General features: G+C 41.1%; 1 protein-coding gene across 2 annotated transcripts in view; it reads left to right on the forward strand.

Moving 5' to 3' along the window:
• Positions 1 to 12,400, forward strand: part of GALNTL6 (polypeptide N-acetylgalactosaminyltransferase like 6) — a 2,249,191-nt gene that overhangs the window by 1,717,917 nt on the left and 518,874 nt on the right. For both annotated transcript variants that reach the window (XM_069244332.1, XM_069244340.1), the window contains one exon: positions 10,916 to 11,101. In XM_069244332.1, the coding sequence (XP_069100433.1) occupies positions 10,916 to 11,101 (186 nt within the window). The remainder of the gene's footprint in view (positions 1 to 10,915; positions 11,102 to 12,400) is intronic.

Consider the following 12,400-nt stretch of genomic DNA (forward strand, 5'->3'; position numbering starts at 1 on the left):
TCAGAATATAAGTTGAGCTCATGCAGGAATGCAGGAAGAGAAGTGTCAGGGTGAAACATGAACAAAAGAATATCATCAGCATATGCCATAAATTTGATGTGTGCACTATTAATTTGAAACCCCGTAAATTGTTGAGACGTTTTTAAAAATTGGTATAGAAAAGGTTAGAGAGCCAAAATAAATAGTAAAGGATATAATGGGCATCCCTGACGAGTACCCCTTTTAAGAGGGAGAAAAGGAGAACGGATACCGTTTGTTATAACCGAGGAACATGGTGAGGAATAAAGAATGGATATAAAATGTTGGAATTTGGTACCTAGTCCATGCCATTCCAATGCTTTCGACAAGAAACCCCAGTAGACCCTATCAAAGGCCTTTTCCGCATCCAATTAACATTATTTTAAGGTATAGGTAAAAGCACACATACAGCTCAGGATACAAAAACCATCTGAATATGGTATTTTTCGAGAGGTAAATGCTATTGTGTTACTCTGCCCACTAGCTCTGTGTATACCAAACGAGCTGGTGAACATCTATGAGTTGTATTGGTTACTGTGAATTTATCGAGGATGCTGTCTTACATCTAGATGCTGTCTTACCCCTAGCAATAATGTCATGAAGGTTTAATGTGGTAGTAGCATCAAGCTTTTGTGGCTGGTGCTAAAATTGACGAAGATTGATCGAAAAGAGGAATACACTTCTCACAGTGTACAAACATGTGTGCGTACACATATGCATGTGTGTATTGTATGTCCATGCATACTTCATGCATAAAAGAAAAGTTATTTTTCCCAAGATGTGATTTCTTGTTAAATCAAACATTCCGATGCAAACACGTTGCCATCTGGTTGCTACGCAGGAGTATATTTATTTAATTAAGTATTTACATGTTGTACTGAATGTGCAGTTTTACCTTATCGTCATTTCAGATCACAGAGTTTTAAGGCATGGCACAATTGATGGCAAGGTTCAGTTTCTAGAGAAATAACATTTTCAGGATTTTAAAATGCTTTAAAAGAAAATGGATCCTTCAGTTAAATGACATTTGAACACTTCTCTTTTAAATGTGGCATCTCTTTAATTGTAGATAAATCACGATTCTGACCTCAATCATCGGTCATTGACATTTTACAGTGTGCACTAAATAAGAACCAATCATTTTGAGTACACAAGCTAGAACAAGGAAAGGATGTGTGCCAACTTGGATCAGTAATAATATATAGTTATTACAGAGGATAGAAATCAGACATGTGGAGGAAAGAAGTCATATGCAACATTTAAAACCTACCAAGGACAGAAAAGACTTTAACAGGATAAAGGTAAAAAAAGGCCTATCACAAAGGCAAGGAGCAGGGGCAGATGAAATGCACAGTTGGGAAGATGGTGCCCACCAAAGGCTGTGTAGGACTATTTTCAGCAACATGATTACAGAGGGAGCTTGTCACAGATGCCAGGGGCGTACTTCCCAAAGTGTCTCCACAGAAGTTCTGTGCATTCATTAGAGTGGTGCAAGAACACAGAGGAAGCAACGAAATGGCCTAGTAGTGGCATTTGAGTGCAGCACCTCTGGATCTCAAAACCACTTCAACTAGCAGACTGCCCATCAACGCCCAGGCTCTCTTAAGCCATGGTCTATTGTATAATATCACTGAGCAACAGGGCCTGGCATTTATGGCACATACACACATTCCCCCTCTCTCTTGCCTTTCTTGTTCTCCTGCCTTCTCCATGCCTGCCCCCCCATACCTTTCTCATATTTGGCTCCTTCCTCTATTGCACCTTCAGAAGCAAGCATCTTCCCTCTAGAGTGTTCCCGTTGCTTTGATGAGTTATTGTTATTCGCAACATTCACCTAAGTTTGGAGAGAACTTCTAAAGATCTTTAGAAGTGACAAAGGTAGATTTACTCATCTCTTCTTGAATCCGAGTAATCCACTAAAAGAAAGGGCAATTCTAATTGACACAGTATTTGACAGTTTGTATCTTCATTCTGTCATCAAGTGTTGCTCTTTTGAGCTTCATAGCATTGGGGGTTGGAAGGGAAAGTTATGTTAGGCATTTGGTCTTTTATCAATGCATGCCTTTGTTTATATAGACACAAAAATGCTCTGCTACCTATCGCCTGTTTTAGAGACCCAGAGACAATTCAAAGCAGAGAGAAATACTTCTTTAGTAATGTGGTAAGGAAGTATTCTACCTTTATGAGTTAAATTCTTATAGGGACACTTCACGGTCCAGAGTGTCCTTGATAACGAGAAAGTGATTTGTAATTGTCTATAGTATTCCTCTTTTATTCCTTAGAATAATGTTTTGTATTATTTATAAATGGGCACAATTTTGTCAGGTGAGGGAAATGGCGCTTAGTGAGATTACAAGATTTTCTCGGGATCACACTGCACTATGACATCAGAACCCCCTGTGGTACTCTTCAAAGATGAAGACTGGTTTATTCTATTTCAGGAAACAAGGTATTTCTTCATATACTAAAAAAACATAGATAATGAAAGTATTACTCCTTATACCACTATTCAAATGTGAAAGTAGTTTATGGATCATTCGAATATTGAACCTGAGAAGACATGTAGAGAGGAGAAAGGAGCATTAGTTCCAATGTATATCTTGGTGATGACAACCTTTCTGTGTCTATTATAGCCGGCCTTTTGACTGCTGCTCTCCTTGCAGATAACAAACCGCCAATAATTCAGCATACAAGCCAATTGCTGTTCCCATGTAGCATAGTCCTGGGAGCACTCTCTGTACACCACCACCCACACCATCATCAGATCGTGGGTCAGTGCACTGCTAAACAGAGCACCGAGGAATACCACCTCCAAAACATCAGAACGAAGATGCCATCATGATAGGACCAGTGAACACATTGTCATATTCACGCACTGTAGCTTAAATGTGTAAACTAACATTAGATCACAGGTTTGACAGGATAACATTTAAGGCATTAAGCATTACAACATAGTTTTGATTGATTTGCTTTGAATCTTGCAGCTTTTCCTTCTTACGCAGACTATACTCATTTTATTGCCTGTATTACACAAAACACGACTATCACTCATTCCAATGTCAGTAACTATGACGGTTTTGGCTAACTGGATGTGTATAAATTTGCTTAAATTGAATGGCGAGAAAATCGAGGTCCTGATCTCCAGCCATCAATCTTCTTTCTGATCTCCCAAATGCTGGCCCACAGAATTGCATTCTATACCAGTCCCAGTCAGAACAGATAGGATCCCTGATGTCATATTTAACAACAAAGTGACCTTCAGTACACACCTAATCAAAATAGCTGCTGACTGTTTCCTGGCCCTCCTACTACTACAGAAAATTCTTCCCTCATACTCATCCGATCTTGTTAGAAGGTGTTATAGGCTCTAGCTTCCTGTCATCTACATTTTGCCAGCTCTATGTCTTGGCCTCACTTGCTCCCTAATTAACTGTCTACAAATGATTTAGAATGTGGCCTCTAGGCTTCTGTTAAACATTCCTACTTGTGACTCCATAAAACAAAATCTGCGATTGCTTCATTGGCTTCCTATACAGAAACACTTGACCTTTTTGAGGCTCTCTGCTTTATTCAATGGTAGTGGTCCATCTTATATGAATCATACGTTTTCCTGATCTACTCCATCTCACTTCCTACCTTCCTCTATGCTGCACTTTGCTAGTGTGCCCAGAATTCTACAACGTAGGAAAAGAAGTGGATCGTTCTGCTACCCAGCTGCAAAAGCTTAAAATCTTCTTCCTCTAACCATTAAGGTCATATCCGAACATTAGCTATTCAGGAAAAAAGAGGAAGTCCTAGCTTTTTCAAAATTTTTATTCCTCTGAAGTTTGAGGGCCTGATTTTGAGTTTGGTGGATTGGGTTACTCTGTCACGAATGTCTGCCATATTATGATCTCATAATAACCTACGGAGATCTTAATACGCCGGGCGGGATATCTGTCACGTTTGTGGCAGAGTAACCAGTCAGCCAAACTCTAAATCAGGCTCTGAGTCTTCAATACCATCTGCCCTTTGGTATTTGGGCACTTTACAACTACCAATTAATTTATTTGTTCTCTATATAGAGATATTTTATGAGGAATACACCATATACATCTGTTTTGTATTTTCAATGGCCCTTGGTAAATAAATGAATTGTGATCGCTGCATTATAAATGGCATCACTTTATACATTTCTTGAATCAAGGAATGGTGGCCTGTAGGTTACAAGAGGGGGCTGTGAGTTTCTTTCTGAAGATGTAGTACCCAATTGTCATACCCTTTTCTCTCAGTATGTATACTTGCTCCAGCCTTGTGTACGCCTGAATTTCCATGAGTAAACCCTCATGAAAAACTGTTTTGTGAATTGGGCCCAATTATTTTGTGGATAGCAATGGGTAACAGTCTCCTGTTTTCAAGTAATTTTAGGAAAGCAGTTCTAAACTATTTTCCTGCAATAATTATAATAAATCTAACCATGACAAGTTGTTGGATTTATTATAACTATTATTTTGACATTTTGCATGACTGTTCTAGCTCACTCCTGTCAAAAAGTAGACTTAATTAAAGTTCAAAAAAGCCTTCCCATGTTATCCTGTGGAGCTAGCAATGCTACAATGGGGGAACAACAAAATTGGCAGTTTTTCCCTCACCAGGGCATATAGAACATTTCATAATGGTCCCTGATTATTAGTACAATGCACTCTACCCTAGGGGCACCTAGGGTAGATTTTGGGTGTGAAGTACATGTACAAACAAGGTAGTTTACAATTCTGGAAGTACTTTTAATTACAATGTCAAATTTGACGCAGTTTTTTTTTTTAAAGCAGCCTGCAAGGCAGGGTTGGCTTTTAAAATGACAGTAGGCAACACAACAGTGCACAATTAAGTGCATTAAATCTACTTGGCTTCTAAAACTACATACCCCACCATATACTAGGTACTCAAAGGTAGCTTATTAGTACCAATCATAATTACACCTAATTACCATATACCTTTTAACCAGAGCTCTGACTCTGGGCCTGGTTAGCAAGGCCTAGGGCACAATCAGAGTCAGAAAACTTCATTGTCAGTTACAAATGGGGGCAAAAAGTGAGGGGACAGCAAAAAGCCCAATTTGCTCACAAAATAATACTAGTATGCCTGCAGTCCTAATTGTGCCACTCATTTAAGTAGCCTTTGAAGTATGCCTCAGGCCTGCCATTGCAGCATGTATGAGCTTGTTTGCCTGACCTAAACATTCCTTTTTAATACATATAAGTCATCCCTATCTTTGGTCTTAAACAACCCAGAGGGTAGGGTGCAGTGCATTTAAAAATGTGGACATGTACTTTTATGTTTTACATGCCCTGGTAGTGAAATCTCTTAAATTCATTTTTCACTACTGTAGGCATACCTCTCCCATAGGATTATACCAGGTTACCTTAATGCATTTATTAAGCATAACTTTCAATTTGGAACAGGTAACTGCATCCTGGGTCACATGACTAGGTGTATCTGGCAATTGGTCTTTGTGTATTTCACCCAGACTGTGAGACAAAAAGGGAATAGGTGTTGTGCAGGTGGGCTATTTCTGACTTGGTGGGAGGGGGGACTGTCATCTACCACACTTGGGGATTACAAAGATTCTGGCTTAGCACACTCACATTGAGTTTGACACTGGTCTTTTGTGGAACCCTCTAAAAACATCTGCTACTTCAAACCTGGCACCAAGGATAAATAGTGGACCCACAGACCCAACTCTTTAGTATACTTCTGGAGACTCATGTGGGATGCTGTGCTGCTCTGATATAAGGAGTACTGTTATGCTGCTACCCTGTTACCCTGCTGCCCGCTGCTGGAGTGAAAAAGATTGGGCCTGCATTGTGAACTCAGGACCCTCAGGGTGACTCGAAAGGCTAGTTGGCTTGCCTCCTGATCAGAGCCTCATGGACATCAAATGCTCCAACCACCTTGAAACCAGCACCCAGACTCTGTCTACTATGAGTCTTGCTCCCCATGTGATTCTACCCAGTCCTGGATTCTTGGATGTGGGCCTGACAGTGCTCTGCCCGCCTCACTGTGGTCCAAGAGGAATATGCACAGAGCTTCAAAGCCTTGCATTGGAACTGCTGTTGCACAGCGCTTCCTGGATGCAGGATCTCAAGGTCCTCAGAACCACAGCTGCATGACACATCCTCAACACATGACGTCGCATCTCAGCCCAACAACTAATCAGAACTACTGCTGTGTGATGCATCCTCAACTCAGGACACAGTCCCAAATCACCCCTCCACAATGCATCCTTAACCCAGGTCCTCACAATGCTCTGCAACCAGAATTTAAAGTAGTCTGTTTATTGGGCCTATCTTGGTCCCTGTAGCCAGCACATGCTGCATTGTGGTCAGCCTGAACTTGTGACTTTGTCCCGGTCCGGCAAGACCAGATAACCACAGTTGCGCTTTTAAGTACTATTTTTTCCTAAATCTTTAATATTGCATATCTCCACTTCTAGTTGGATTTTTGTTGTATTGGTTTAAAAAACGGGGAGCATAAACAGAGCACGATTTTCCCAATGTGGATGAAGCACATTCAATTTTAAGTTCAGGTAAGTCTGAAAGGCCCAGGCAGACAAACACAGGGTAATGATTCAATTAGTAAATAACTATGGGCCAGATGTAGGTAGGCTTTTGCACCTCGCAAACGGCGAAAAACGCCGTTTGCGAGGTGCAAAAGCCCTCAAGCGATGCAGAAACACATTTTGCGAGTCGGAACCGACTCGCAAAATGTGTTTCCGACTCGCAAATAGGAAGGGGTGTTCCCTTCCTATTTGCGACTCGCACCGCGATTTAAGTTGATTTGTGACCGCGAAAGCGGTCGCAAATCAACTCGCAGTTACCATCCACTTGAAGTGGATGGTAACTCATTCGCAAAGGGGAAGGGGTCCCCACGGGACCCCTTCCCCTTTGTGAATGCTCACAAAATTATTTTTTCAGAGCAGGCAGTGGTCCTATGGACCACTGCCTACTCTGAAAAAAACCGAAACAAAAGGTTTCGGTATTTTTTTCTATTTGCAGCTCGTTTTCCTTTAAGGAAAACGGGCTGCAAAGAGAAAAAAAAAAACTGCTTTATTTAAAAGCAGTCACGGAGATGGTGGTCTGCTGTCTCCAGCAGGCCACCATCCCCGTGAGTGCCTAGACTCGCTATGGGGTCGCAAACTGCGACCCACCTCATAAATATTTATGAGGTGGGTCTTTGCGACCCCATAGCGAGTTGCAGAAGGTGTCTGAGACACCTTTCTGCATTCCAAATTGCGACTTGCAATTTGCGAGTCGCAGGGACCCGCAAATTGCAAATCGCAATTTGGAATCTTTCTACATCTGGCCCTTAGTTCTGTATTATGTATGCTTCCTAGAACTGAGGGCATTTCTTATATATTTGTTCTCACTTTAATCTATCTGACACATTGAGCCATACTTCCCACATGGAACCCTAACTGCAGTAGGAGTGCATGTTACTACTCTGCTACTCAGATCACTTTTAGAAGTTTTAACAGTAGAATACAGTTACCCACCACTGAGTTTGAAGATGTGATCTGGAGTGGACATTGGCTATGTAAGAGGACTGATTTTGCATGTGTGTCAAAGTATGTTTCTTTATGAAAAGTATTTAAAACTAAACTGATCGTACAATATATTAATATGAATAGCAAAATGAAAGCACGCTGCTTGTGAAAAGGTGAGGATTTAAATTAATGAATTTAAATTCATGAATATTCTGTAAACTGCTTCTTTTATTTATTAATGATTGTATTGAACCATTATTTTTCCAAATAGGAACAATTCATGTAACAAGGCCATTGGTTTCTAGTATCCTATAGTTCGCAGAGGTAACAACAGATGTTTGGCGGCATGGATTATCATTCCAACATTTTATAAACCACTTGACAGCAAATCACTTGATGTCTTTCCCATGACTTTGCAGTAATAAATCTGGACTGACACTCTGTACAATGTTTTGATATTACTGTACTTCAACAGATGAAGAACGTAGGAAAACAATGTAGGAAAACATTAATCAAAGGTGACATTGAGTTCAATCTAATCCAACACAATATTAGTGATTGTAAGGAGTGTACACTTTTTTCCATGTTCACTACCCAAACTTTGAACTGATGCTGCTGCTCTATGGACTTTTTTGAACACAGGGGCTCTGCCAACCACTGCCCCATATATGTGATAAGGCATTCAGGCCTACCCCTGCAGCCTGAGTAAACTGTTTTAAAACCGCTAGTTTGACGTGGTGAAATAAGCTATTTTAAAGATCTGCACCTTCCTCTTTATTGCCTATAAGTCGTCCCTAAATTAGTTCCTAAGTGCCCATAGAGCAGGGTGCAAGGTACCCGAAAAGCAAGGCTTGTGCACTTAAGATTTAAATGTCTTGCCTGTGAAAAATATTCAAAGTCGTTTTTCACTGTGGCAAGGCTGTTTCTTTAATAGAAAAGCACTAGGTTACGTTACAACACCTTATAATGTTCAACTTCCATTTGGGAGTAGATAGAATCATGATTCAAGAACTCAATTTAATAGCAATTTAAAGTCCAATCTGATTTTATAGTGAGATTGTAAATTACTATTTTGAAAATGTCAGTTTTAGAAAGGTGGCGTTTTCAACCTAAAGCCTCAAGTAGCCCTTTTAGAGTTAATACCCACCTGTGACCTGGCAGCCTGAAGGAAGGTCTGAATTGCTCTCAGTGAAGGGAAGAGAAAGGCCTTGGCTGGGAGAAGATGTGAACTCATTCTGACAGAATGGCTTGTGGGATGTGGCCACCAGATCCAGAAGCTTCAAATGGCAGCCCCTGTCACAGGCAAATGTAACTTACCCCTAGGTCTGCACTGCCATTGTGCTAGTAGCCAGAGTGCAATCCCAGTGAGGGGGGGGTGCCTGTCTCAGAACTAATTTTAAAGAGGGAGTTCCTCATTTCCCTAGATGTACCTCAAGGGTGTGCCCAGGGCTCTGACCAAGGTAACAAACATTCCACTGTGATGCATGTTAGCAGAGCAGGGCACTGTGGGACTGTTTAGGGTCAAAGCCAGAGGAAATGATGCCAAAGAGGGTAGGGTTCCCCTTGGGAACATTTTCCATATTGGATAGGGAGTCACTCCTACCCACAAGCTAGTGCCAGGCTTAAGAGTCACACCCCTGGATATCTTCTTTAGAAAACCACCAGTCCTGAGGAAGCCAGAAGAAGAACTGCATCTGCTGAACCATATCAACATCTGTGGAGAGACACCTCAAGGACTGGCCCCGGCCCCACTTGTACCTGGAACAGAAAGTGGGCTCTAAGGGATAATTGGCCCGCCTCCTGTTAAGCTACAGGGTCACAAAAAATGCAAGAAGTCCACCAGAGAACCAAGCTGACCCGGTCAAAATGTACTTCCCTGAACCCTGCTGATGGTTTCCCCTAGAGTGGATTCTGACCAACTAGTGGTGTCCCTAAAGTTCTGGTGCCCTTGGATAAGTATAATAGTGCACTCCTCCTGCCTAACTGTAAAAGCTAGGACTTAGAAATGTTTTCAAAGATTTTTTGTTGAAGGAACCCAGCTACTACCCGAATGCTGCCAACCTTGCATTGCCAATTGCATTCAACTTGGTGGTTTGCTACAATGAAAGAACTTTGACTTCCAAAAATGTTTCTGAGTCCAGTGGTCGAGTTAAGAAGCTGAAAGTTTCTGGCTAGTGTGGGACCTCACTGGGAGCAAAGTTTGATTTTATCCCTCTTTGTGCTTTCCTGCCAAAAGTGAACAGCTTCACAGGAACTTTGTCCAATGGTTGTCTGGCCTGGTGGAACCCATTGTGGCCACAGCCTGCTTTGGTGCTGAAATCTTTGCACATTTCTCCTACATTATGCTTGTCTGCTCTGTGCTACAGTTACCAAGGGTTGAATTGAGGTTTAAATTGAAAACTAACTGGACCCAGTCAGTAGCAGTGCCATGATGACTTGAAGAGGACTACCATTCACTTCAACTAATAAACCACTTTCTCACAGCAATCAGCACTGGTTATGAGGGAGATTTCCCATTTGGTTCTTTGCAGGTGGTACATTGTAAATAGTTGTAAGCAGTTTAACTGGCCTCATGAGGTTATATATTAAGCGTTGTACTGTGCTTGCATGACACTGCACAGTTTTGTGCTGCACCTTCATGTTTCTATAATGCTAAGTAAATCAATGTAATTCTTTGTTTTGCTTTACATCGTTTTGTTCTGCTTTGCACCATGACAAGAACCTTAGTAAATAGCACATTGTAGGTATGTATGGTTCTCACGGACAACTTAATGTCTATGTAGGTCAAAGTTTTTCAGTCCATGCATCATGGTTGATCTTTCCCCAGAGTAAGGTTACATATAAAAGGGATTCTTTAGAAAAAATTAATTTTGAAATTCTTGACATTTTGCAATTCACAACAACAAGCTGTTGTTTCTACTGTTACTATTTTCATAATTGATTTGCCTTTTTCATACTATACTATTTTCTCCTGTAAGACAATTGTGAAAGAAAGCATTTGTCACAGACTATTAATTATTGTATACTAAGATAATCATATTACTTGATTGTAGTCCAACACAAGTTACAAAAGCCTGTAATTCTTGCATTTTGAAAGGTTAAAAAGTGCAGAGTATCAGTATGCACACAATGTACGATGATAGCAGAAATAATGGAATACCCTTTGTAGGAGTGACTGGGAAGCCTGTAGTATAGAATATGCTTCACACTATTGACTTTTCATTTGCCTCTTTCTATGTCATTCTATGGACTACAACACTTTGCATACAATACTGCCAATAGTTTGTATGTCATAGCACTGGAAGCATTTCTCCTATTACATTGAGTGTTGAGCCATGACCATGCCCACTGTTCATGATGTTCTTCTCTTTGCAGAGCACTTGAAGGAGAAACTGGAGGATTACATGGCTCAGTTTCCAAAAGTGAGGATTGTGCGAACCAAAAAAAGGGAAGGGCTCATTCGGACTCGGCTGCTGGGAGCATCCTTGGCGACAGGAGAAGTCTTGACGTTCTTGGATTCCCATTGTGAAGTCAATGTGAACTGGCTGCCACCCTTGCTTAGTAGGTTTTTTTAATCTCCCTATAACTCTTCTTTACAGAATGCTTAATAGTGGTTATTGTAAAATATTTCTAATTTTTTTTTAATGTACCGCTTATATCACTTTGATTGAAGAAAGATCAAGAACATTGAACTACACATGAAATAATTGTGAATTTTTGTTTTCCACCTGAATATACTCTATCCACCAGTGATACCCTTTGTCTTTACTGTGTTGATTCATGCTGAGTGCTCCTCCTCCATGCATTACTCCCTTTTCTATTGAGTCTCCCAGTCCATCTTTCCTTCAGTACCATCCTTCTCTTTTTAGCCCCTATTTCTGTACAGTGTTTTGTTGCTTTGCAGGTAGGCGTGCCCTATACTAATACATAATGTCATAGTGCTTTGAAATGTATGGGGTATATGTTCATCATGAGGTCCAACTGGTATCACAGTATTGTCACCGTATTCCTAAGGAAGAATGATACTAAAGGCCAGTTGAACCATATGCTGGATTGGGTGGACATCACCGCTGTTGTAGTCTGCATTAATAAGCTTGATCTTTCATCAAGAAGGTCCTTCAGGACAATACAACAATTTGGCAACAAGGGCCGATAGACGTTGTCAGACTACATGAGTCCATACAAGGTACCCATCACACAGAATGATAAAACAGTGTATGGCCTTGTTTGAAATATGTAAGTACATTCAATTGCTTGAATGGGGCAAGTTAGATAACTCCCCTCAATGCAACTGTAGATAAATGCTAGAGATCTAAAAAGTACAGAAAACCTTTGTTTAATATTAACCTTTTCCATGCTGAGGATGGCCCAGTACCGTGCAGGCACCAAAGGGATTTCCTTTCTGCAAAAACAATCCTGGGACCTCCCAAGTCTGTTTTTGGTTTTCATTGAAATGCTGATCAGTGCACACAACACCCTGACTTCATTTCAATTAAAATGAAAGTGCAATGAGTTGATCAGCTCATTTCACTTTTCCTGCCTCAGTGCTGTGAGGCCTATCTCAGGCCCCCTGAGCACCGAGGCAGGCAGGAGAGGTATTGGTGGAAAGAGGAGAATTACCCCTTTCCAATAACACCCCTCCCAAGTGGATCCCTGCTTGGGGATTGCACCAGGAGGGTGATCACTAAACAGGGATCCACCCACTATGCACCAGTGATGGGGGTGGAGACTCTAGGGCAAGTGCTTTAGCTCCCCCTGATATGTTTGGGCATAGTCAGCCTTTCTGCGTCTTGTGGCCCAGAGGGGCAGATAACCCAATAGGACACCAGGGATATTTTTGTTTCGGTAGCATAGGGGTTG

The sequence above is a fragment of the Pleurodeles waltl genome, chromosome 1_2 (genome assembly GCF_031143425.1).
Source record: "Pleurodeles waltl isolate 20211129_DDA chromosome 1_2, aPleWal1.hap1.20221129, whole genome shotgun sequence".
NCBI classification, from domain to species: Eukaryota; Metazoa; Chordata; class Amphibia; order Caudata; family Salamandridae; genus Pleurodeles; species Pleurodeles waltl.